Raw genomic sequence first — 27,990 nt, forward strand, 5'->3', positions numbered from 1 at the left:
TCATTCCTGTCTTCTCTATCCTCATCCCTCTATCCCAACTCTGTCTTTCATTCCTGTCTTCTCTTTCCTCATCCCTCTATATCAACGCTGTCTTTCATTCCTGTCTTCTCTTTCCTCATCCCTCTATCCCAACTCTGTCTTTCATTCCTGTCTTCTCTTTCCTCATCCCTCTATCCCAACTCTGTCTTTCATTCCTGTCTTCTCTTTCCTCATCCCTCTATCCCAACGCTGTCTTTCATTCCTGTCTTCTCTTTCCTCATCCCTCTATCCCAACGCTGTCTTTCATTCCTGTCTTCTCTTTCCTCATCCCTCTATCCCAACGCTGTCTTTCATTCCTGTCTTCTCTTTCCTCATCCCTCTATTTCAACGCTGTCTTTCATTCCTGTCTTCTCTATCCTCATCCCTCTATCCCAATGCTATCTTTCATTCCTGTCTTCTCTTTCCTCATCCCTCTATCCCAACTCTGTCTTTCATTCCTGTCTTCTCTATCCTCATCCCTCTATCCCAACTCTGTCTTTCATTCCTGTCTTCTCTATCCTCATCCCTCTATCCCAACTCTGTCTTTCATTCCTGTCTTCTCTTTCCTCATCCCTCTATATCAACGCTGTCTTTCATTCCTGTCTTCTCTTTCCTCATCCCTCTATCCCAACGCTGTCTTTCATTCCTGTCTTCTCTTTCCTCATCCCTCTATCCAAACGCTGTCTTTCATTCCTGTCTTCTCTTTCCTCATTCCTCTATCCCAACTCTGTCTTTCATTCCTGTCTTCTCTTTCCTCATCCCTCTATCCAAACTCTGTCTTTCATTCCTGTCTTCTCTTTCCTCATCCCTCTATCCACATTCTTTCCCTCAAGGTTTTTTTCTACCACAACAGACTGTATGAAAGTAACATTTAAACTGTGTTAGATTGAGTCCAGTCCCACAGGGTTGGGTGTGTGTGTGAAATTATATCTTACGTCAAAAGTCAAAACAATGGAATCTGCCTATCGCCATCTATCCAATTTAACAATGAGAATGTTACCAATATAGTTCATTGAATTGAATTGAATGATCCAAGAAGGACCTGAGGGGAGAGACTGTGGAGGACTGTGAGGTTTGGAGGAGGGACGCTGGATTTCTACTTTAGGTTGAGTTCACTCTCTCCCTCTTTTTTTCTCGCTCACTCTCTTTCCTCGTTTTGAATTTTCTTCAGGATTTGCAAGGCAGTAGTCTTTCCTCTCGCTCTCTCCCCTCCTCTCTCTCTCTCTCTCTCTCCCCTCTCTCTCTCTCTCTCTCTCTCTCTCTCTCTCTCTCGCTCTCTCCCCTCCTCTCTCTCTCTCTCTCTCTCGCTCTCTCCCCTCTCTCACCTTCTCTCTCGCTCTCCCTCTCTCGCTCTCTCCCCTCCTCTCTCACCTCTCTCTCTCTCTCTCTCTCTCTCTCTCTCTCTCTCTCTCTCTCTCCCCTCCGCTCTCACCTTCTCTCTCTCTCTCTCTCTCCCTCTCTCGCTCTCTCCCCTACGCTCTCACCTTCTCTCTCTCTCTCTCTCCCTCTCTCGCTCTCTCCCGTCCTCTCTCACCTTCTCTCTCTCTCTCCTCTCGCTCTCTCGCCTCCTCTCTCAACTTCTCTCTCTCTCTCTCTCCCCTCCGCTCTCACCTTCTCTCTCTCTCTCTCCCTCTCTTGCTCTCTCCCCTCCGCTCTCACCTTCTCTCTCTCGCTCTCTCGCTCTCTCCCCTCCTCTCTCACCTTCTCTCTCTCTCTCTCGCTCTCTCGCCTCCTCTCTCACCTTCTCTCTCCCTCTCTCGCTCTCTCCCCTCCTCTCTCACATTCCCTCCCTCACTAAACCCCTTGTCCCTTCTCTCTCTCTCTAATTGCCACATTCTCTTTTTGTCCTCCTGCCCTCTCATATCCTGCCTCAGTTAGACACACTCTACACACACACACACACACACACACGCGCGCGCACACACACACACATACAAACACACACACACACACACACACACACACACACACACACACACACACACACACACACTATAGTCAGACAGAGTCAGTCTGTAGTCAGACAGTCATTCTGCAGTCAGACAGTCATTCTGCAGTCAGACAGTCATTCTGCAGTCAGACAGTCATTCTGTAGTCAGACAGTCATTCTGTAGTCAGACACAGTCATTCTGTAGTCAGACACAGTCATTATGTAGTCAGACAGTCATTCTGTAGTCAGACACGGTCATTCTGTAGTCAGACACAGTCATTCTGTAGTCAGACAGAGTCATTCTGTAGTCAGACACAGTCATTCTGTAGTCAGACACAGTCATTCTGTAGTCAGACACAGTCATTCTGTAGTCAGACAGTCATTCTGTAGTCACATGGTCATTCTGTAGTCAAACACAGCCATTCTGTAGTCAGGCAGTCATTATGTAGTCAGACAGTCATTCTGTAGTCAGACTCAGTCTTTCTATAGTCAGACACAGTCATTCTGTAGTCAGACAGTCATTCTGTAGTCAGACAGTCATTCTGTAGTCAGACACAGTCATTCTGTAGTCAGACACAGTCATTCTGTAATCAGACAGTCATTGTGTAGTCAGACACAGTCATTGTGTAGTCAAACACAGTCATTCTGTAGTCAGACAATCATTCTGTAGTCAGACACAGTCATTCTGTAGTCATACACAGTCATTCGGTAGTCAGACAGTCATTCTGTAGTCAGACACAGTCATTCTGTAATCAAGACAGTCATTCTGTAGTCAGACACAGTCATTGTGTACTCAAACACAGTCATTCTGTAGTCAGACAGTCATTCTGTAGTCAGATAGCCATTCTGTAGTCAGACAGTCATTCTGTAGTCAGACAGAGTCATTCTGTAGTCAGACACAGTCATTCTGTAGTCAGACACAGTCATTCTGCAGTCAGGCATTCATTCTGCAGTCAGGCATTCATTCTGTAGTCAGACAGTCATTCTGTAGTCAAACACAGTCATTCTGTATTCAGACACAGTCCTTCTGTAGTCAGACAGTCCTTCTGTAGTCAGACACAGTCATTCTGTAGTCAAACACAGTCATTCTGTAGTCAAACACAGTCATTCTGTAGTCAAACACAGTCATTCTGTAGTCAAACACAGTCATTCTGTAGTCAGACACAGTCATTCTGTAGTCAGACACAGTCATTCTGTAGTCAGGCATTCGTTCTGTAGTCAGACAGTCGTTCTGTAGTCAGACACAGTCGTTCTGTAGTCAGACACAGTCATTCTGTAGTCAGACACAGTCATTCTGTAGTCAGACAGTCATTCTGTAGTCAGACAGTCATTCTGTAGTCAGACACAGTCATTCTGTAGTCAGACACAGTCATTCTGTTGTCAAACACAGTCATTATGTAGTCAGACAGTCATTCTGTAGTCAGACACAGTCATTCTGTAGTCAGACACAGTCATTCTGTAGTCAGACACAGTCATTCTGTAGTCAAACACAGTCATTCTGTAGTCAGATACAGTCATTCTGTAGTCAGACAGTCATTATGTAGTCAAACACAGTCATTCTGTAGTCAAACACAGTCATTCTGTAGTCAAACACAGTCATTCTGTAGTCAGACACAGTCGTTCTGTAGTCAAACACAGTCATTCTGTAGTCAAACACAGTCATTCTGTAGTCAGACACGGTCATTCTGTAGTCAAACACAGTCATTCTGTAGTCAAACACAGTCATTCTGTAGTAAAACACAGTCATTCTGTAGTCAAACACAGTCCTTCTGTAGTCAGACAGTCCTTCTGTAGTCAGACACAGTCATTCTGTAGTCAGACACAGTCATTCTGTAGTCAAACACAGTCATTCTGTAGTCAAACACAGTCATTCTGTAGTCAAACACAGTCATTCTGTAGTCAGACACAGTCATTCTGTAGTCAGACAGTCATTCTGTAGTCAGACAGTCATTCTGTAGTCAGACACAGTCATTCTGTAGTCAGACACAGTCATTCTGTTGTCAAACACAGTCATTATGTAGTCAGACAGTCATTCTGTAGTCAGACACAGTCATTCTGTAGTCAAACACAGTCATTCTGTAGTCAGACACAGTCATTCTGTAGTCAGACACAGTCATTCTGTAGTCAGGCATTCGTTCTGTAGTCAGACAGTCGTTCTGTAGTCAGACACAGTCGTTCTGTAGTCAGACACAGTCATTCTGTAGTCAGACACAGTCATTCTGTAGTCAGACAGTCATTCTGTAGTCAGACACAGTCATTCTGTAGTCAGACACAGTCATTCTGTAGTCAAACACAGTCATTCTGTAGTCAGACACAGTCATTCTGTAGTCAGACACAGTCATTCTGTAGTCAAACACAGTCATTCTGTAGTCAGATACAGTCATTCTGTAGTCAGACAGTCATTATGTAGTCAAACACAGTCATTCTGTAGTCAAACACAGTCATTCTGTAGTCAAACACAGTCATTCTGTAGTCAGACATGGTCATTCTGTAGTCAAACACAGTCATTCTGTAGTCAAACACAGTCATTCTGTAGTAAAACACAGTCATTCTGTAGTCAAACACAGTCCTTCTGTAGTCAGACAGTCATTCTGTAGTCAGACACAGTCATTCTGTAGTCAGACAGTTATTCTGTAGTCAAACACAGTCATTCTGTAGTCAGACAGTCATTCTGTAGTCAGACAGTCATTCTGTAGTCAGACAGTCCTTCTGTAGTCAGACAGTCATTCTGTAGTCAGGCAGTCATTCTGTAGTCAGACACAGTCATTCTGTAGTCAAACACAGTCATTCTGTAGTCAAACACAGTCATTCTGTAGTCAGACACAGTCATTCTGTAGTCAGGCATTCGTTCTGTAGTCAGACAGTCGTTCTGTAGTCAGACACAGTCGTTCTGTAGTCAGACACAGTCATTCTGTAGTCAGACACAGTCATTCTGTAGTCAGACAGTCATTCTGTAGTCAGACAGTCATTCTGTAGTCAGACACAGTCATTCTGTAGTCAGACACAGTCATTTTGTAGTCAAACACAGTCATTATGTAGTCAGACAGTCATTCTGTAGTCAGACACAGTCATTCTGTAGTCAGACACAGTCATTCTGTAGTCAAACACAGTCATTCTGTAGTCAGATACAGTCATTCTGTAGTCAGACAGTCATTATGTAGTCAAACACAGTCATTCTGTAGTCAAACACAGTCATTCTGTAGTCAAACACAGTCATTCTGTAGTCAGACACAGTCATTCTGTAGTCAAACACAGTCATTCTGTAGTCAAACACAGTCATTCTGTAGTCAGACATGGTCATTCTGTAGTCAAACACAGTCATTCTGTAGTCAAACACAGTCATTCTGTAGTAAAACACAGTCATTCTGTAGTCAAACACAGTCCTTCTGTAGTCAGACAGTCATTCTGTAGTCAGACACAGTCATTCTGTAGTCAGACACAGTCATTCTGTAGTCAGACAGTTATTCTGTAGTCAAACACAGTCATTCTGTAGTCAGACAGTCATTCTGTAGTCAGACAGTCATTCTGTAGTCAGACAGTCCTTCTGTAGTCAGACAGTCATTCTGTAGTCAGACACAGTCATTCTGTAGTCAGACACAGTCATTCTGTAGTCAAACACAGTCATTCTGTAGTCAGACAGTCATTATGTAGTCAGACACAGTCATTCTGTAGTCAGACACTGTCATTCTGTAGTCAGAAACTCAATCTGTTGTGTGTTTGTACAATAGTATTTTAAGGCACACAGTCATTCTGCGGTCAGACAGTCATTCTTTGGTGAGTGTGCTTTTGTTCATTGTGTCCATAGTCATTTAATCATCATGTTTAGAGCTCAGGATATATTTAGATATAGAGAGGAAAGAAATTGAGTTATGGGTGGGAGTCTCACAGTTTGTGTGTGTGTGTGTGTGTATGTGTGGCAAACTGGGCAGAGTGCCCTGGACAACAACACAGGACTGAGATAAACATTTTTAACATGATTTAAAGTACCACTCCTCTCTCTCTCTCTCTCTCTCTCTCTCTCTCTCTTTCTCATTCACTCACTCACTCCCTCCCTCCCTCTCTCTTTCTCTCTTTCTCACTCTCTCTCTCTCTCTCTCTCTCTCTCTTTCTCTCTCTCTTTCTTTCTTTCTTTCTTTCTCTCTCTCTTTCTTTCTCTCCTTCTCTTTCTTGTTCTCTTTCTCTCTCTCTCTATCGCTCTCGCTCTCTTTCTCTCTCTTTTGCTCTCGCTCTTTTTCTCTCTCTTTCTCACTCTTTCTCGCTCTTTCTCGCTCTCCCCTCTTCATTCTGCGTAGCCTCAGTCAGGTAATATAAACACACAGCCCTGTCTCTAGTCATTGTGTGTGTGTTGATCCTGTACCAGCAGTCTTCTGGACATTCATCAATAGGATTATTGTAGTCTGGCCGTTTGAGGGTCTAAACCTCAACATGTGTTAATCTCCCAATGCTTTACTGTACATGTGAGCTAATCTGGCCAGTCCTGTGTTTGTTAATCTGCCAATGCCTTACTGTACATGTGAGCTAATCTGGCCAGTCCTGTGTGTGTTAATATCCCAATGCCTTACTGTACATGTGAGCTAATCTGGCCTGTTCTAATCCCTATATAATCTGTTAAGAGAATAAGAACAAGACAAACAGCAGAACAAAAGGATAGATTCTAGAACTAGTTCAAGGGAGCTTCCTGGTCGGAACTACTCACACAATGCACCCTCTGAATAGTTGTCCTTGCTGGCCAGGCATGAAAACACACCCCATGGAAATGAACCACCTAGCATTCGCATATGATAACACACCCCGTGGAAATTAACCACCTAGCATTAGCATATGAAAACACACCCCATGGAAATGAACCACCTAACATTAGCATATGAAAACACACCCGTGGAAATGAACCACCTAGAATTAGCATATGAGGATAATTCAATTGGGACCTGGACTTCCTGACGGGCCGCCCCCAGGTGGTGAAGGTAGGAAACAACACCTCCACTTCGCTGATCCTCAACACTGGGGCCCCACAAGGGTGCGTGCTCAGCCCCCTCCTGTACTCCCTGTTCACCCACGACTGTGTGGCCATGCATGCCTCCTACTCAATCATCAAGTTTGCATATGACAGAACAGTGGTAGGCTTGATTACCAACAACGACAAGACGTCCTACAGGGAGGAGGTGAGGGCCCTGGGAAAGGGGTGTCAGGAAAACAACCTCACACTCAACGTCAACCAAACAAAAGAGAGGATCGTGGACTTCAGAAAAGAGCAGAGGGAGCACCCTCCCTATCCACGTCGACGGGACAGTAGTGGAGAAGGTGGAGAGTTCCTCGGCGTACACATCACTGACAAACTGAAATGGTCCACCCACACAGACGGTGTGGTGAAGAAAACGCGCTGAAAACGTGGATGTCGATTATGGCTGCCCCCTGTACCTCTGATTCTGAGGGGTTGGGTTAAATGCAGAAGACACATTTCAGTGGAAGGCATTCAGTTGGACAACTGACTCGGTCTCCCCCTTTCTTCAACCTCAGGAGGCTGAAGAAATTCAGCTTGTCACCTAAAACCGTCACAAACTTTTACAGATGCACAATCGAGAGCATCCTGTCGGGCTGTATCACCACCTGGTACGGCAACTGCTCCGCCCATAACCGTAAGGCTCTCCAGAGGTCTGCACAACGCATCACTGGGTGCAAACTACCTGCCCTCTAGGACACCTACACCACCCGATGCCACAGGAAGGGCATAAAGATCATCAAGGACAACAACCAACGGCCTGTTCACCCCGCTATCATCCAGAAGGCGAGGTCAGTACAGGTACATCAAAGTGGGGACCGAGAGACTGAAAAACAGCTTCTATCTCAAGGCCATCAGACTGTCTATATACAAACAATTGTGCAAGTTCTCCCACTTAAAAAGATGAGAGAGGCCTGTAATTTTCATCATAGGTACACTTCAACTATGACAGACAAAATGAGGGAAAAAAATCCAGAAAATCACATTGTAGGATTTTTAATGAATTTATTTGCAAATTATGGTGGAAAATAAGTATTTGGTCACCTACAAACAAGCAAGATTTCTGGCTCTCACAGACCTGTGACTTCTTATTTAAGAGGCTTAAGAGGTTACCTGTGTTAATGGCACCTGTTTGAACTTGTTATCAGTATAAAAGACACCTGTCCACAACCTCAAACAGTCACACTCCAAACTCCACTATGGCCAAGACCAAAGAGCTGTCAAAGGACACCAGAAACAAAATTGTAGACCTGCACCAGGCTGGGAAGACTGAATCTGCAATAAGTAAGCAGCTTAGTTTGAAGAAATCAACTGTGGGAACAATTAGTAAGAAATGGAAGACATACAAGACCACTGATAATCTCCCTCGATCTGGGGCTCCACGCAAGATCTCACCCCGTGGGGTCAAAATTATCACCAGAACCACACGCTGGGACCAAAGTAACAAAGCCTACCATCAGTAACACACTACGCCGCCAGGGACTCAAATCCTGCAGTGCCAGACGTGTCCCCCTGCTTAAGCCAGTACATGTCCAGGCCCGTCTGAAGTTTGCTAGAGAGCATTTGGATGATCCAGAAGAAGAATGGGAGAATGTCATATGGTCAGATGAAACCAAAATATAACTTTTTGGTAAAAACTCAACTTGTCGTGTTTGGAGGACAAAGAATGCTGAGTTGCATCCAAAGAACACCATACCTACTGTGAAGCATGGGGGTGGAAACATCATGCTTTGGGGCTGTTTTTCTGCAAAGGGACCAGGACAATTGATCCGTGTAAAGGAAAGAATGGATGGGGCCATGTATCGTGAGATTTTGAGTGAAAACCTCCTTCCATCAGCAAGGGCATTGAAGATGAAACGTGGCTGGGTCTTTCAGCATGACAATGATCCCAAACACACCGCCCGGGCAACGAAGGAGTGGCTTCGTAAGAAGCATTTCAAGGTCCTGGAGTGGCCTAGCCAGTCTCCAGATCTCAACCCCATAGAAAATCTTTGGAGGGAGTTGAAAGTCCGTGTTGCCCAGCAACAGCCCCAAAACATCACTGCTTCCTTCATGAACTGGCCTCTGTAAAATGGTATAGAATCAGCTTGATCCCCTCAGTCGAAGACGCTTGGACCTTCTTTTTTGATATTCTCAGTGGTATTGTTAACAAACACGCCCCCATAAAAAAAAATGAATTAAAAACAGGTTCAGCCCCTGTTTTAACTGTGATCTTGCAGAGTTACTCCACCTCAGGAATTGCATTTGGGTTCGGTACATGCATACTCAGGCTGACTGGCTCTCGTTCAGGCAAATGAGAAATAAATGCACTCAGGCTAGCCGGAAGGCCAAAGTTAGTTACTTTAAGGAAAAGTTCTCGCTCTGTGTGTCTAACCCCAAGAAGTTCTGGAAACAGTTAAATACCTGAAGAATAAACCCTTCTCTTCACAGCTGCCCATGTCCCTTAATGTTGATGATGTGGTTGTTACTGACAAGAAGCACATGGCGGAGCTCTTTAATCACCACTTCATTAAGTCAGGATTCCTATTTGACTCAGCCATGCCTCCTTACCCGTCCAACATCTCCCACCCCTGTTTCTCCCTCTTTTTCCCCTGCCCTGCTACAAAGTTTCTCCCTGCAGGCAGTCACTGAGTCCGAGGTGCTAGAGGAGCTCCTGAAACTTGACCCCAAAAAAACATCTTGGTCAGATGGTTTAGACCCTTTCTTCTTTAAGGTTTCTGCCCCTATCATAGCCAAGTTTATCTCTGACCTTTTTAACCTGTCTCTCCTCTCTGGGGAGTTTCCCATTGCTTGGAAGGCAGCCACAGTTCGTCCTTTATTTAAAGGGGGAGATCAAGCTGATCCTAACTATATTTTGCCCTGTTTATCAAAAGTGTTGGAAAACTTGTCAATAATCAACTGACTGGTTTTCTTGATGTCTATAGTATTCTCTCTGGTATGCAATCTGGTTTCCACTCAGGTTATGGATGTGTCACTGCAACCTTAAAGGTCCTCAATGATGTCACCATCGCCCTTGATTCTAAGCAATGTTGTGTTGCTATTTTTATTGACTTGGCCAAAGCTTTTGATACGGTAGACCATTCCATTCTACTAAGGAGTATTGGTGTCTCTGAGGGGTCTTTGGCCTGGTTTGCTAACTACCTCTCTCAAAGATTGCAGTGTATAAAGTCAGAACATCTGCTGTCTCAGCCACTGCCTGTCACCAAGGGTGTACCCCAAGGCTCGATCCTAGGCCCCACGCTCTTCTCAATTTACATCAACATCATAGCTCAGACAGTAGGAAGCTCTCTCATCCATGTAAATGCAAATGATACAGTCTTATACTCAGCTGGCCTCTCCCCGGATTATGTGTTAAATGCTCTACAACAAAGCTTTCTTAGTGTCCAACAAGCGTTCTCTACTCTTAACCTTGTTCTGAACACCTCCAAAACAAAGGTCATGTGGTTTGGTAGGAAGAATGCCCCTCTCCCCACAGGTGTGATTACTACCTCTGAGGGTTTAGATCTTAAGGTAGGCACCACATACAAGTCCTTGGGAGTTTGGCTAGACGACACATTGTCTTTCTTTTTTTTTTTTTTTTTTTACCTTTATTTAGCCAGGCAAGTCAGTTAAGAACAAATTCTTATTTTCAATGACGGCCTGGGAACAGTGGGTTAACTGCCTGTTCAGGGGCAGAACGACAGATTTGTACCTTGTCAGCTCGGGGGTTTGAACTCGCAACCTTCCGGTTACTAGTCCAATGCTCTAACCACTAGGCTACCCTGCCTAGTTCTCACAGCACATATCAAAGCTGCAGACTAAAGTTAAATCTAGACTTGGTTTCCTCTATCGTAATCGCTCCTCTTTCAACCCAGCTGCCAAACTAACCCTGATTCAGATGACCATCCTACTCAGGCTAGATTACAGAGACATTATTTATAGATCAGCAGGTAAGGGTGCTCTCAAGCGGCTAGATGTTCTTTACCATTCGGCCATCAGATTTGCCACCAAGGCTCCTTATAGTACACATCACTGCACTCTACTCTCCTCTGTAAACTGGTCATCTCTGTATACCTGTCGCAAGACCCACTGGTTGATGCTTATTTATAAAACCACCTTAGGCCTCACTCCCCCCTATCTGAGATATCTACTGCAGCCCTCATCCTCCACATACAACACCCATTCTGCCAGTCACATTCTGTTAAAGGTCCCCAAAGCACACACATCCCTGGGTTGCTCATCTGCAGCTAGTGACTGGAATGAGCTGCAACAAACACTCAAACTGGACAGTTTTATCTCCATCTCTTCATTCAAAGACTCAATCATGGACACTCTTACTGACAGTTGTGGCTGCTTTGTGTCATGTATTGTTGTCTCTACCTTCTTGCCCTTTGTGCTGTTGTCTGTGCCCAAGAATGTTTGTACCTTGTTTTGTGCTGCTACCATGTTGTGTTGTTACCATGTTGTTGTCATGTTGTGTTGCCACCATGCTGTGTTTTCATGTGTTGTTGCCATGCTGTGTTGTTGTCTTCGGTCTCTCTTTATGTAGTGTTGTCTCTCTTGTCGTGATGTGTGTTTTGTCCTATATTTTAAAAATGTAATGTGTCTATTCCTATGAAACTCGTGTGTGTAATGTTTACTGTTAATTTGTATTGTTTATTTCACTTTGTTTAGTATCTATTTCACTTGCTTTGGCAATGTACACGTATGATTCCCATGCCAATAAAGCCCCTTGAATTGAGGGAGAGGGAGAGGGAGAGTGAGAGAGAGAGAGAGAGGGGGAGAGGGAGAGGGAGAGAGAGGGCGAGAGGGCGAGAGGGAGAGAGAGAGAGAGAGAGAGAGGGAGAAGTCAATGTGTTTATGTGTGTGTTAACATTCATATCAGTTGGGGAGTGAGTTAGGTCTGCTGTAGACCGACACATTGTCTCTCCAACACACCCACTTTGTTTTCTTTCTTTCTCCCTCTCAATGAGTCTTTCTCTCTTGCTCGTAATCACTCTTTCTCTTTCCCTCACTCACTTGTTCTTTTTCTTGTTTCTCTCGCTCTCTCTATCAGATCATTTTGCCCATGGCCTCTGAATGATCTCCCTCATCAATCGTTCATTGTTTCTCCTTTCCTCTGTTTCTCTCTCTTTATTCACTGGGAGAAATTGGGGATGAGGAGTGTGTTAACGCACAGTGTGTGTGTGTGATCTGACCAGTATTTCATAGAGATGTTTTTCACTGAAGGGATTTTCCCTCCCTCCCTTCCTCCTTCACCTTGTCCAGTGATCTCTCTCTTCTACTTGCTGACTCAACCACATGATGTATAGAACTCGAGACGATTCTCTTCATCCTATCTTCCTTCCTTCTCACTCACTATCTGCTGCTGAGCTTCCTTTCCCCCTCTCCCTGAGTAATTTACTCGCTCTCTCTTCTCCCTCTTCCCCTTTCTCTCCAACTCTCTCTCCCTCTCTCTCTCTCTCTCTCCATCTCTCTCTCTCTCTCTCTCTCTCTCTCTCTCTCTCTCTCTCTCTCTCTCTCTCTCTCTCTCTCTCTCTCTCTCTCTCTCTCTCTCTCTCTCTCTCTCTCTCTCTCTCTCATCTCTCTCTCTCTCTCTCTCTCTCTCTCTCTCTCTCTCTCTCTCTCTCTCTCTCTCTCTCTCTCTCTCTCTCTCTCCATCTCTCTCTCTCTCTCTCTCTCTCTCTCTCTCTTCTCTCTCTCTCTCTCTCCCTCCCTCTCTCTCTATATCTCCATCCCTCTCAATCTCTCCCTATCTCTCTCTCTCTCTCTCTCTCTCGGGCTGTGGAACAGAGACAGAGATAAATGGTTATTGGTGGGGCTCTCTCATTGTACCACCATCACCATCAGACAGATTACTCTTTGGTTTATGGTCACTGAACAACGGTCTTGCCACTTGGGGGAACTAGTTCTCTCACATTCAACTCAGTAGATGGTCCTTATCTGTTTGTTAAAACACTTACTTTATGTCATTAGAAAGATCTGTACCTGAGGTGTAACAATACAGTACAACTATAATTCATTCTGGGGGACTTCCCTTTTTCCACATAAATAACAGGATACCTATTCTACAGTAGACCTATTCTATAGTAGACCTATTCTACAGTAGACCTATTATATAGTAGACCTATTCTTCAGTAGACCTATTCTATAGTAGACCTATTCTACAGTAGACCTATTCTACAGTAGACCTATTCTATAGTAGACCTATTCTACAGTAGACCTATTCTACAGTAGACCTATTCTATAGTAGACCTATTCTACAGTAGACCTATTATATAGTAGACCTATTCTACAGGAGACCTATTATATAGTAGACCTATTCTACAGGAGACCTATTCTACAGTATACCTATTCTATAGTAGACCTATTCTATAGTAGACCTATTCTATAGTAGACCTATTCTACAGTTGACCTATTCTATAGTAGACCTATTCTACAGTCGACCTATTATATAGTAGACCTATTCTACAGTAGACCTATTCTACAGTATACCTATTCTATAGTAGACCTATTCTATAGTAGACCTATTCTACAGGAGACCTATTATATAGTAGACCTATTCTTCAGTAGACCTATTCTATAGTAGACCTACAGTGCCTTGCGAAAGTATTCGGCCCCCTTGAACTTTGCGACCTTTTGCCACATTTCAGGCTTCAAACATAAAGATATAAAACTGTATTTTTTTGCGAAGAATCAACAACAAGTGGGACACAATCATGAAGTGGAACGACATTTATTGGATATTTCAAACTTTTTTAACAAATCAAAAACTGAAAAATTAGGCGTGCAAAATTATTCAGCCCCCTTAAGTTAATACTTTGTAGCGCCACCTTTTGCTGCGATTACAGCTGTAAGTCGCTTGGGGTATGTCTCTATCAGTTTTGCACATCGAGAGACTGAAATTTTTTCCCATTCCTCCTTGCAAAACAGCTCGAGCTCAGTGAGGTTGGATGGAGAGCGTTTGTGAACAGCAGTTTTCAGTTCTTTCCACAGATTCTCGATTGGATTCAGGTCTGGACTTTGACTTGGCCATTCTAACACCTGGATATGTTTATTTTTGAACCAATCCATTGTAGATTTTGCTTTATGTTTTGGATCATTGTCTTGTTGGAAGACAAATCTCCACCCCAGTCTCAGGTCTTTTGCAGACTCCATCAGGTTTTCTTCCAGAATGGTCCTGTATTTGGCTCCATCCATCTTCCCATCAATTTTAACCATCTTCCCTGTCCCTGCTGAAGAAAAGCAGGCCCAAACCATGATGCTGCCACCACCATGTTTGACAGTGGGGATGGTGTGTTCAGGGTGATGAGCTGTGTTGCTTTTACGCCAAACATAACGTTTTGCATTGTTGCCAAAAAGTTCAATTTTGGTTTCATCTGACCAGAGCACCTTCTTCCACATGTTTGGTGTGTCTTCCAGGTGGCTTGTGGCAAACTTTAAACTACACTTTTTATGGATATCTTTAAGAAATGGCTTTCTTCTTGCCACTCTTCCATAAAGGCCAGATTTGTGCAATATACGACTGATTGTTGTCCTATGGACAGAGTCTCCCACCTCAGCTGTAGATCTCTGCAGTTCATCCAGAGTGATCATGGGCCTCTTGGCTGCATCTCTGATCAGTCTTCTCCTTGTATGAGCTGAAAGTTTAGAGGGACGGCCAGGTCTTGGTAGATTTGCAGTGGTCTGATACTCCTTCCATTTCAATATTATCGCTTGCACAGTGGTCCTTGGGATGTTTAAAGCTTGGGAAATCTTTTTTATTACAAATCCGGCTTTAAACTTCTTCACAACAGTATCTCGGACCTGCCTGGTGTGTTCCTTGTTCTTCATGATGCTCTCTGCGCTTTTGACGGACCTCTGAGACTATCACAGTGCAGGTGCATTTATACGGAGACTTGATTACACACAGGTGGATTGTATTTATCATCATTAGTCATTTAGGTCAACATTGGATCATTCAGAGATCCTCACTGAACTTCTGGAGAGAGTTTGCTGCACTGAAAGTAAAGGGGCTGAATAATTTTGCACGCCCAATTTTTCAGTTTTTGATTTGTTAAAAAAGTTTGAAATATCCAATAAATGTCGTTCCACTTCATGATTGTGTCCCACTTGTTGTTGATTCTTCACAAAAAAATACAGTTTTATATCTTTATGTTTGAAGCCTGAAATGTGGCAAAAGGTCGCAAAGTTCAAGGGGGTCGAATACTTTCGCAAGGCACTGTATTCTACAGTAGACCTATTCTACAGTAGACCTATTATATAGTAGACCTATTCCACAGTAGACCTATTCTACAGTAGACCTATTATATAGTAGACCTATTCTATAGTAGACCTATTCTACAATAGACCTATTCTACAGTAGACCTATTATACAGTAGACCTATTCTACAGTAGACCTATTATACAGTAGACCTATTCTACAGTAGACCTATTATATAATATACCTATTCTACAGTAGACCTATTATATAGTAGACCTATTCTACAGTAAACCTATTCTACAGTAGACCTATTCTATAGTAGACCTATTCTACAGTAGACCTATTCTACAGTAGACCTATTCTACAGTAGACCTATTCTATAGTAGACCTATTCTATATTAGACCTATTCTACAGTAGACCTATTCTATAGTAGACCTATTCTATAGTAGACCTATTCTATAGTAGACCTATTCTATAGTAGACCTATTCTACAGGAGACCTATTATATAGTAGACCTATTTTACAGTAGACCTATTCTACAGTAGACCTATTATATAGTAGACCTATTCTACAGTAGACCTATTCTACAGGAGACCTATTCTATAGTAGACCTATTCTACAGTAGACCTATTCTACAGGAGACCTATTCTACAGTAGACCTATTATATAGTAGACCTATTCTTCAGTAGACCTATTCTATAGTAGACCTATTCTACAGTAGATCTATTCTACAGTAGACCTATTCTATAGTAGACCTATTATATAGTAGACCTATTCCACAGTAGACCTATTCTACAGTAGACCTATTCTATAGTATACCTATTCTACAGTAGACCTATTCCACAGTGGACCTATTCCACAGTAGACCTATTCCACAGTAGACCTATTCCACAGTAGACCTATTCTATAGTAGACCTATTCTACGGGAGGGAGGCCTATTCTACAGTAGACCTATTCTATAGTAGACCTATTCTACAGTAGACCTATTCCACAGTGGACCTATTCCACAGTAGACCTATTCCACAGTAGACCTATTCCACAGTAGACCTATTCTACAGTAGACCTATTCTACGGGAGGGAGGCCTATTCTACAGTAGACCTATTCTATAGTAGACCTATTCTATAGTAGACCTATTCTTCAGTAGACCTATTCTATAGTAGACCTATTCTATAGTAGACCTATTCTTCAGTAGACCTATTCTATAGTAGACCTATTCTATAGTAGACCTATTCTACAGTAGACCTATTCTACAGTAGACCTATTCTACATTAGACCTATTCTACGGGAGGGAGGCCTATTCTACAGTAGACCTATTCTATAGTAGACCTATTCTTCAGTAGACCTATTCTATAGTAGACCTATTCTACAGTAGACCTATTCTACAGTAGACCTATTCCACAGTAGACCTATTCTACATTAGACCTATTCTACGGGAGGGAGGCCTATTCTACAGTAGACCTATTCTATAGTAGACCTATTCTATAGTAGACCTATTCTTCAGTAGACCTATTCTATAGTAGACCTATTCTATAGTAGACCTATTCTTCAGTAGACCTATTCTATAGTAGACCTATTCTACAGTAGACCTATTCTACAGGAGACCTATTCTACAGTAGACCTATTCTACAGTAGACCTATTCTACAGGAGACCTATTATATAGTAGACCTATTCTTCAGTAGACCTATTCTTCAGTAGACCTATTCTATAGTAGACCTATTCTATAGTAGACCTATTATATAGTAGACCTATTCTACAGTAGACCTATTCTATAGTAGACCTATTATATAGTAGACCTATTATATAGTAGACCTATTCTTCAGTAGACCTATTCTATAGTAGACCTATTCTATAGGAGACCTATTCTACAGTAGACCTATTCTACAGTAGACCTATTCTACATTAGACCTATTCTATGGGAGGGAGGCCTATTCTACAGTAGACCTATTCTACAGTAGACCTATTCCACAGTAGACCTATTCTACATTAGACCTATTCTATGGGAGGGAGGCCTATTCTACAGTAGACCTATTCTACAGGAGAACTATGCTACAGTAGACCTATTCTACAGTAGACCTATTCTACAGGAGACCTATTCTACAGTAGACCTATTCTATAGTAGACCTATTCTATAGTAGACCTATTCCATAGTAGACCTATTCCACAGTAGACCTATTCTACAGTAGACCTATTCTACGGGAGGGAGGCCTATTCTACAATATACCTATTCTACAGTAGACCTATTTTATAGTAGACCTATTCTATATTTAGACCTATTCTTCAGTAGACCTATTCTGTAGTAGACCTATTCTATAGTAGACCCATTCTACAGTAGACGTATTCTACCGTAGACCTATTCTATAGGAGACCTATTCTATAGTAGACCGATTCTACAGTAGACTTATTCTACAGTAGACCTATTTCATAGTAGACCTATTCTATAGTAGAACTATTATATAGTAGACCTATTCTACATGAGACCTATTCTACAGGAGACCTATTCTACAGGAGGCCTACTGCATTGTCTGACTGGTTGTGGTTGTAGTTCATAGTGAAATCTGTTGAAGTCTGTCAGTGTCTGTATCTGTGATGAACAGAATATCTCTATATTGTAATGTGGTGAGTAATTCATCTCTCTCGTTTCAGAGTCTTCAAGAAGTCCAGCCCCAACTGCAAGGTAGTTCACATCTCCCCTGTGTGTGTGTGTGTGTGTGTGTGTGTGTGTGTGCGTGCGTGTGTGTGTGTGTGCGTGCGTGCGTGCGTGCGTGTGTGTGTGTGTGCGTGCGTGTGTGTGTCAGACAGAAGGTGAGGTGGGTTCCTCCTCTTTCCCTGTAGAGTATATTTCTCCCAGTAGGCTTCCTATTCTTCCTCTTCTTCCTCTGAGTCTATCAGATCTCTTCTTAATTTTCTTCCTCTTCTTCCTCTTCTTCCTCTGATTCTATCAGATCTCTTCTTCCTCTAAGTCTATCAGATCTCTTCCTCTTCTTCCTCTTCCTCCTCTGATTCTATCAGATCTCTTCTTCCTCTTCTTTCTCTGATTCTATCAGATCTCTCTCTCTCCCATACTCCCCCCTCTTTATCTCTCTCTCTGTCTCCCATACTCACCCCTCTCTCTCTCTCTCTCCCATACCCCCCCCCCCCCCCCCCCCCCCTCTCGCTCTCGCTAGGGGTCAGTGTGTGTGTGTGTGTGTGTGTGTGTGTGTAATAATGATGATGTTTGTCAGGTTTTTCTTTCCATTTCTACATACTGTCAATGTTTTCACTCTGTCCTTTGTGGCCATCTCTCTCTCTCTCTCTGTGTATAGCTCACAGTATACCTGGGGAAGAGAGACTTTGTGGATCACCTAGACCATGTAGATCCAGTGGGTGAGTAGTAACACACTCCCTGAGTCATTTACACTCTGGGGTGCCGGGGCCGAGAGAGAGTTGGAGAGAAAGGGGAAGAGGGAAAAGAGAGAGCGAGTAAATGACTCAGGGAGAGTGTTTTAAATAATCTTTATTGGGTCTGGGGGCCCACCACACAATAACCTCCACAGTAACTAAACACAACAGCCTCTGAATACCCCAAATGCTCAACAACAGATCAATATTGTTGACAAGTTTATAATAGGCAAACTCAACCCTTAGTCTCGCTGCCAACATTCCCTCCAGCATTCCCACCACATCAACAGACCCCTGTCCCCGAATACTGTTCTTTCGGGTCTTCCATATCGCTAATTTTGCTGCCCCTAACACAAAATTAAGCAACACAACTACACCCTTTTGACTAAACCTGTACTTTGGCTCAAATATATACAGTTGGGAAGAGAAAACCTCTCCCAACGCTGAGAACCAATTAGTGATCAGGTCAATCATCCCGACCAACCTGGGACTCAGTAAAAACAGATGTGCCAGAGATTCAGACTCGACACAGAATGGACACCCCTCCCCAACAGTAGAATCCAGGTGTACCAGATGCAGAATGGACACCCCTCCCCAACAGTAGGGTCCAGGTGTACCAGATGCAGAATGGACACCCCTCCCCAACAGTAGGGTCCAGGTGTACCAGATGCATGTTGGACACCCCTCCCCAACAGTAGGGTCCAGGTGTACCAGATGCAGAATGGACACCCCTCCCCAACAGTAGGGTCCAGGTGTACCAGATGCATGTTGGTGGCTATAGCTCCATGTATTATCCTCCATTGGAGGTCAGCTGTCCTCTTATCAATAGGCAGTTTGTATAATGATCGCCAACAGCCTTGGAGAGGCACCTGGACCAAGCACACCCGCGCCCACCTCGTCGATTTTACCCCTTCCAGGGAAGAGGCATGGGACACCTTTACACATATTCTGTACATGGCCTTCTTTTCCACCTCCTAGAACTCCCCCAGCTCCGGGGTATCGAAGGAAAGCAGCATCCCCACATCCTCCTCGAATGCCCCCATCGCAGCACTAACAATCAGTGCAGGGAACACATAATCCAGACCCTCCTTCCACCGATCAGAATTGGAAGTGTCAGTCACATTCTGCAGATGAAGCACTGGCAAGGAGTCACAGACCTCAGCGACGACCTTCCTCAGTAGGCGAGATGATCGGATCCCCGCTCTTTCTCCCAGCTCCTCCAACGATCTGCTCCTGCTCCGCATCAGATGACCCAGCTTGGTACACCCCACGCCTAACAGGCATGCACGTAGGCTGGCTGAACCCAGAGCACGGGACTGGATGGCAGTGTTGTGAAAAAGAGGCTCTTCAGAAAGCCACATCCCTGGTGGCGTGCCGGCCTTACGGGACTTGACAAGAACCCTCCAAGCCTGCATAACAGACTCATAAAATGGAGTCAGGCCAGGCAACTCACTCCCCTCCAGCTTTAAGAGGAAAAGGTGCTTGTCTAAGCCCAAACAGCCCGCTCTCCTCATCAGTGTGTAGTCTGTGTCGACCCAGCTAGAACCGTCACTGTACAACAGTCTCTGGGCTGCTTGAAGCCGGAAAGCCATGATTCTAGAGGAAATGTCCACCAGGCCTTGCTCACCCTCGTACAGTGGCAGGTACAGGGCTGCAGCTTTAATCCAGTGTTGTCCAGACCAGAAGAAATTGACAAGGGTCCTCTGAAGCTCTTGTATCATTAGTCTGTGCCACAGGGTAGAGGCAGCAAGATTATTAGCTACCAGGACCCTTCCCCTATAAGACAGCTGGGGTAGCACCCATTTCCACGACAGTCTGGCACACACTTTCTCCACTACACCCTCCCAGTTCTTTTTCTGAAAGACATCGGAGCCTAGAAAAACCCCCAAAGTCTTCATCCCATCTCTGCCCCCTGAAGCCCCCCTGGTAACCGTGGAGCGGACCCCGTCTGAAGCCCCCCTAGTAACCATGGAGCGGACCCCGTCTGAAGCCCCCCTGGTAACCGTGGAGCGGACCCCGTCTGAAGCCCCCCTGGTAACCGTGGAGCGGTCCCCATCTGAAGCCCCCCTGGTAACCGTGGAGCGGTCCCCATCTGAAGCCCCCCTGGTAACCGTGGAGCGGTCCCCATCTGAAGCCCCCCTGGTAACCGTGGAGCGGTCCCCATCTGAAGCCCCCCTGGTAACCGTGGAGCGGACCCCGTCTGAAGCCCCCCCTGGTAACCGTGGAGCGGACCCCATCTGAAGCCCCCCTGGTAACCGTGGAGCGGACCCCATCTGAAGCCCCCCTGGTAACCGTGGAGCGGACCCCGTCTGAAGCCCTTCTGGCAACCGTGGAGCGGACCCCGTCTGAAGCCCCCCCTGGTAACCGTGGAGCGGACCCCATCTGAAGCCCCCCTGGTAACCGTGGAGCGGACCCCATCTGAAGCCCCCCTGGTAACCGTGGAGCGGACCCCATCTGAAGCCCCCCTGGTAACCGTGGAGCGGACCCCATCTGAAGCTGACCTGCCCACAGCGCCTCACTCTTTCCCCAATTGACTCTAGCTGAGGAGGCCCCCTCATACACCTTTAAAGTGTTTGAGAGCCTTAACATCTTCACCCCCTGTAATAAAAACTGTCAGGTCATCTGCATACGCAGACAGTGCTATCGTGGGACCCTTCATTACACCTGGCACAGAGAAACCAGTAAGCCTCACTCTTAAAAAACAAAGCATTGGTTCAATCACCAGACTATACAATTGCCCTGAAATTGGGCATCCCTGCCTGATGGCCCTTTGGACAGGGATGGGGCAACTCAAACCACCCCCCACCTTCACCATACACGAGGCCCCAGCATACAGTAAATTCATCCAAGACAAAAAAACATCCCCAAACCAAAAGGCTTTCATCGTTTTAAACAAGTACTGGTGGTCCACACGATCAAAAGCCTTCTCCTGATCCAAAGAAAGTAAACCCACATTTACATCAGACAGTTTACAAATGTCTAAAACATCTCTTATCAGAAACAAGTTATCAACGATAGAGCAATCAGGTACACAATAGGACTGGTCCTTGTGGACCAACAATCCCAATTCAACCTGTTTGAGAGACATTTAGAAACAATTTTGTATTCTGCGCACAGCAAAGCAACAGGTCTCCAATGTTTTATGAGAGCCAAATCCCCCTTTTTTGGCAACAGTGAAAGCACCGCACGTTGACAGGATACAGGAAGAGAACCCTCATGAAAAGATTCACACAGCACTTCATAAAAATCCTCCCCAATAGACCCCCAAAAGTGCTTATAAAACTCAGATGGTAAACCATCGATGCCAGGGGCTCGGCCTGTGTAATGTCAGAGTCCAATGCGACTCTCTGCTCAGGTCCCAATTGAGGAAGACCGTGTAATGACTGTTCAGTACACAGAGAGTCACAATCCTCCGCTTTATAGAGGGACGAGTAGAAATCCACTGCATGTTGATGCATTTCACTGTCATCCGTGGTCACCTTCCCATCAGGGAGATGAAGGCAGACCATCTGTTTACGTTGAAATGTCGACTGTCCTAGGTTAAAAAAAGGGCTAAGAGCATCCATATCCTTGAGGGAAGCGAAACGAGACCTAATAAAGGCACCCTTCACTCTTTCATACAGAAACCACCTCAGTTCATGTCTCTTGTCCTGTAAGTTCATGACTAGTCCAGGGTCGTTCTGAGTGAGCAGCTTCAATTCAATAGACTTGATGTCCTGCTCAAGGGCCTTGATAGGCTCTTTAACTTCAATTTGAGACAGGGCAGTATACTGTTGATAAAATACTCGTATTTGGGCCTTCCCAAACTCCCACCATTGTCTCAAGGACTCAAAATTCCCTTTTGTAACCCTCCATTTTCCCCAAAACAACAAAAACCTGGCACAAAACATGACATCATGTAACAATTTAACATTCAAATACCAGTAAGGTGATGACCTTCGTGGACAGGACAAGTGAATATCAACAGTAACAATATGATGATCAGAGAATCCCACAGGAGTAATGGCACACCTTCCAACCCTACTACAGTATTGCTCAGATACATACAACCTGTCTAACCTTGCTGCACTGACACGACCTTCATTAATTTTTAGCCATGTGTACTGCCTAACTTTTGCATTCCTTACTCTCCACACATCAGAAAGCTCAAACTCAGTTAATAGGCCAGACAGGCAAGTGGCTGACCGCAGGTGAGGTTCTTCAGCGGTGCGGTCAACAGTAAAATCCACTGTACAGTTCCAGTCCCCCCCTAAAACCATACACCCCTCTTGGTCACACTGTCTTTGGGTTTCCTTTATTTGATCAAATACAGCAATACGCTCTGTACCCTCATTAGGAGCAGAAACATATTTTTTTAAATTAAAAAACCCATAACATCCACCTTGACCGATAAAACCCGACCCTTGACAATCTCTGTTGTAGATACCACAGTCACCCCTAAGCCTGAGGAAAACAAGACTGCCACCCCAGCACTGAAATTAGTACCATGACTGAGTACATGCTGCCCCTCCCACCACATTTCCCAGTCAACCTCATTTTCCTCATCACTATGTGTCTCTTGTAGGAAAACTACATTAAGCCTTTTCTGTTTTATTACTTCTAATACCCAAGCCCTCTTATTCCTGTCCCTTCCCCCATTAATATTGAGAGAACCTATCCTTAGTACCTCCATATAGAAAAGAGAAAAAAAAAGCAGAAGAAACCACAGAGAAACCAAGGAGAAAAAAGACACCCTATGAAGCATGATCATCATCATTGTTTTAATTTTCTCTTATTAACCTGACCACGTTTCCCACCACCTTTTGCTGCTGCAACAGCAGTAATACATTTCCTCAAACGAAACCGCTTCTTCTCACTCAACTGGTCTAACCCCACCGTCTTCTGTAACATCACAGCTGACCTCACAAACTTATCAACATCAAAATAATCTGCCAATTTGACAGATTTCCCAAAAGTCTGATCCAGAAACCCATTTACCTCCTCTAGATCGTAAATTGAGTCGTCACCAGCTGCTATCATATCAAAAGAGATATCCACATCTCCTGGTCCTTCTCAGCTGAGGCCACAGCATGCTATCTCCTCCACTACCTGGGAGCTTAGCTCCACATGAAGCCCCTCCTTTACCCCAGCACCCGTACTGGGCATCTCCTCCACAACCTGGGAGCCTAGCTCCACATGAACCACCTCCTTTACCCCAGCACTCGTACTGGGTACCTCCTCACCAGTCTGAGGAACTGGCTCTTCAGATACATCCTTACCTTCTACAACAATATTTTTCTGCTGCATAACATTTCCCTCTAATACAAGTTGCAACTCCGTGCCCTCAACACGGATAACTTGTTCCTCAGCAACAGCCTTCTCCCTTTTCAGGCAAGCATGTCACTTATGACCAACATCCCCACACTCAAAACACCGTTGACTACCCGTACCAGCATAAGCCATATACAGTCTGTTGTCATACTTGACTTTAAACGATAACTCTAAAGTCTGCTCCGGTGAGTCCAAAAACATAAACACCTGTCGCCGAAATGACATGACCTGTTTCAACGCCGGGTGTTTGCAACCCAACGGGACACCATGCTCAACCATCCGATCAACCAGACACTCTTCTTTAAGAAGTACACCATGCTCAACCATCCGATCTACAAGACGCTCTCCTTTAAGAAGTACACCATGCTCAACCATACGATCAACAAGACACTCTTGTGTAATCATGCAAAGAAGAAAACAAAAAAATGCTACCAAGAAATAGACAACCGAGCAATTCCCAGCATGCACCAAACACTCCCAGCATGCAGAGAGAGAGAGAGAGAGAGAGAGAGAGAGAGAGAGAGAGAGAGAGAGAGAGAGAGAGAGAGAGAGAGAGAGAGAGAGAGAGAGAGAGAGAGAGAGAGAGAGAGAGAGAGAAACAGAGATTCCCAAAAGGGAGAGAGAGAAAGAGAGAGAGAAACAGAGAGATTCCCAAAAGGGGGAGAGAGAGAGAGAGAGAGAGAGAGAGAGAGAGAGAGAGAGAGAGAGAGAGAGAGAGAGCTAACTCTCACGTTAACTAACGTGGTCAGCTCATGGCACTCTGGCAGACCTCTGACTCATTCAGCTCCCATTCCCCCCTCCTAAACAGTAGAAGCATCAAACAAGGTTCTAAAGACTGTTGACATCTAGTGGAAGCCTTAGGAAGTGCAATTTGACCCCATATACACTGTATATTGGATAGGCAATGAGTTGAAAAACTACAAACCTCAGATTTCCCACTTCCTGGTTGGATTCTTTCTCAGGTTTTTGCCTGCCAGATGAGTTCTGTTATACTCACATCATTCAAACAGTTTTAGAAACTTCAGAGTGTTTTCTATCCAAATCTACTAATTATATGCATATTCTAGCTTTTAGGACTGAGTAGCAGGCAGTTTACTCTGGGCACCTTTTTATCCAAGCTACCAATACTGCCCCCCTGTCCCAAAGAAGTTAAGAACAAATTATTGTTTAAAATTATGTGCAGATCAACTCTGAACTCCCTCAGCACCAGTTTGGGTAACACAAAACCTTAATATTAGCGCTGTGTCTATGTGTGTGTGTTGTTTTTGACTGTGTGTGTGTGTGTGTTGTTTTTGACTGTGTGTGTGTGTATGTGTGTTGTTTTTGACTGTGTGTGTTGTTTTTGACTGTGTGTGTGTGTGCGTGAGTTGTTTTTGACTGTGTGTGTGTGTGTGTGTGTGTGTGTTTTTGACTGTGTGTGTGTGTGTTGTTTTTGACTGTGTGTGGGTGTGTGTAAGTGTGTTGTTTTTGACTGTGTGTGTGTGTTGTTTTTGACTGTGTGTGTGTGTGTGTGTAAGTGTGTTGTTTTTGACTTTGTGTGTGTGTGTGTGTAAGTGTGTTGTTTTTGACTGTGTGTGTGTTGTTTTTGAGTGTGTGTGTGTGTTGTTTTTGACTGTGTGTGTGTGTTGTTTTTGACTGTGTGTGTGTGTGTGTGTGTGTGTGTGTGTGTGTGTGTGTGTGTGTGTGTGTGTGTGTGTTGTCTGTCTTTCTACAGATGGAGTGCTACTCATAGACCCAGAATACCTAAAAGACAGAAAAGGTAAGCCGTGTGTGTGTGTGTGTCAGAGTGTGAGTTCTAATTTCATGATTTTCCTTCAAATATCAATAATTTATTCACATTCCATTATATATCTCCTCTCTCCTCTCTCCTGTCTCCTCTCTCCTCTCCTCTCTCTCCTCTCTCTTCTCTCCTCTCTCTTCTCTCCTCTCTCTTCTCTCTCTCTTCTCTCCTCTCTCTTCTCTCTTCTCTCCTCTCTCCCCTCTCTCCTCTATCTACTCTCCTCTCTCTCCTCTCCTCTCTCCTCTCTCCTCGCTCTCCTTTCTCTCCTCTCTCCTATCTCTTTTATCTCCTCTCTCTCCTCTATCTACTCTCTCCTCTCTCCTCTATCTACTCTCTCCTCTCTCCTCTCTCATTTCTCTTCTCTCTCCTTTCTATCTACTCTCTTCTCTCTCCTTTCTCTCCTCTCTCTCCTCTATCTACTCTCTCCTCTCTCCTCTCTCTTCTCTCTCTCATCTCTCTCCTCTCTCTCCTCTCTTCTCTCTCTCCTCTCTCTCCTCTCTTCTCTCTCTCCTCTCTCCTCTCTCTTCTCTCTGTCACCTCCTCCCTCTTTTCTCTTCCTTCCCCAGTCTTTGTGACTCTGACCTGCGCGTTCCGATATGGTAGAGAGGACCTGGACGTTCTGGGCTTGTCCTTTAGGAAAGACCTCTATATCTCCACCTTCCAGGCCTTCCCTACCCTCACCACAGAGGAAGGTAAACCACTCAGCCGGCTGCAGGAACGACTGCTGAAGAAACTAGGCCAGCACGCCCACCCATTCAGCTTCACTGTGAGTTCTATAGACGGACACACTGTACCGCAAACACACACCTGTTAAATGACCTGAATGTGAGGTCAACAAGTTAAGCACATCCTAGCTTTGTGTTTAATTCTGTCTGACTGTGTTGTGTGTCGATGTCTCAGATCCCTCAAAACCTGCCCTGCTCAGTCACTCTACAGCCAGGACCAGAGGACACAGGGAAGGTACAGAGACCGCGCACACGCACACGCACCATACACACACACACACACACACACACACACACACACACACACAAAACTTTTTATCCAATGTCTGCATCTCCCTTTCTCTCCATCTCTCTCTCTCTATTTCCATTTCCATTTCCCTCTCTCACTCTCTCTCTCTCACTCTCTCTCTCTCCCTCTGTCTATCCCTCTCTCTCCATCTCTCTCTGTCTCTCAACTCTCTCTACCCCTCTCTCTCTGTCCACTCCGCTATTTCTGCCTCTCTCTCTCTCTCTCTCTCTCTCTTTCTTTACCCCATGCACTCTCTCTGTATACCCCATGCACTCTGTCTACCCCTCTCTCTCTGTCTACCCCTATTTCTGTCTCTCCCTCTTTCTGCCTCTCCCTCACTTTCTCTCGCGCTCCCTCCCTCTCTCTCTCTCTCTCTCTCTCTCTCACTCACCCTCTCTCTCTGTCTACCCCATGCACTCTGTCTACCCCTCTCTCTCTGTCTACCCCTATTTCTGTCTCTCCCTCTCTCTCTGTCTACCCCTATTTGTCTCTCCCTCTTTCTGCCTCTCCCTCCCTCTCTCTCTGTCTCTCTCGCTCTCCCTCCCTCTCTCTCTGTCTCTCTCCCTCTCTCTCTCTCTCTCTGTCTCTCCCTTACTTTCTCTCTCTGTTCAGGCCTGTGGAGTAGACTTTGAGATCAGAGCCTTCTGCGCTAAGACTGTAGAGGAGAAGATACATAAAAGGTAAGATTGTAGTCTGTAGACTGTAGACTGTAGTCTGTAGACTGTAGACTGTAGAGGAGAAGTTACATAAAAGGTAAGACTGTAGTCTGTAGTCTGTAGACTGTAGACTGTAGACTGTAGTCTGTAGACTGTAGACTGTAGTCTGTAGACTGTAGACTGTAGTCTGTAGACTGTAGAGGAGAAGATACATAAAAGGTAAGGCTGTAGTCTGTAGTCTGTAGTCTGTAGACTGTAGACTGTAGTCTGTAGACTGTAGACTGTAGACTGTAGTCTGTAGACTGTAGACTGTAGAGGAGAAGATACATAAAAGGTAAGACTGTAGACTGTAGACTGTAGACTGTAGTCTGTAGTCTGTAGACTGTAGACTGTAGTCTGTAGACTGTAGACTGTAGTCTGTAGACTGTAGACTGTAGAGGAGAAGATACATAAAAGGTAAGACTGTAGACTGTATACTGTAGACTGTAGAGGAGAAGATACATAAAATGTAAGACTGTAGACTGTAGACAGTAGACTGTAGACTGTAGAGGAGAAGATACATAAAATGCAAGACTGTAGACTGTAGACTGTAGAGGAGAAGATGCATAAAAGGTAAGACTGTAGACTGTAGACAGTAGACTGTAGACTGTAGACTGTAGAGGAGAAGATACATAAAAGGTAAGACAGTAGACTGTAGACAGTAGACTGTAGAGGAGAAGA

The 27,990-nt window shown here is 44.6% G+C and overlaps 1 protein-coding gene across 3 annotated transcripts in view; it reads left to right on the forward strand.

Moving 5' to 3' along the window:
- The window catches only part of LOC139415903 (arrestin red cell-like), a 104,326-nt gene that overhangs the window by 46,464 nt on the left and 29,872 nt on the right, over positions 1-27,990 (forward strand). For all 3 annotated transcript variants that reach the window (XM_071164063.1, XM_071164064.1, XM_071164062.1), the window contains exons 2-7: positions 17,776-17,806; positions 18,435-18,495; positions 25,535-25,579; positions 26,167-26,366; positions 26,501-26,560; positions 27,227-27,294. In XM_071164063.1, the coding sequence (XP_071020164.1) occupies positions 17,776-17,806; positions 18,435-18,495; positions 25,535-25,579; positions 26,167-26,366; positions 26,501-26,560; positions 27,227-27,294 (465 nt within the window). The remainder of the gene's footprint in view (positions 1-17,775; positions 17,807-18,434; positions 18,496-25,534; positions 25,580-26,166; positions 26,367-26,500; positions 26,561-27,226; positions 27,295-27,990) is intronic.

This window comes from Oncorhynchus clarkii, chromosome 9 (assembly GCF_045791955.1).
Source record: "Oncorhynchus clarkii lewisi isolate Uvic-CL-2024 chromosome 9, UVic_Ocla_1.0, whole genome shotgun sequence".
Classification (NCBI taxonomy): Eukaryota; Metazoa; Chordata; class Actinopteri; order Salmoniformes; family Salmonidae; genus Oncorhynchus; species Oncorhynchus clarkii.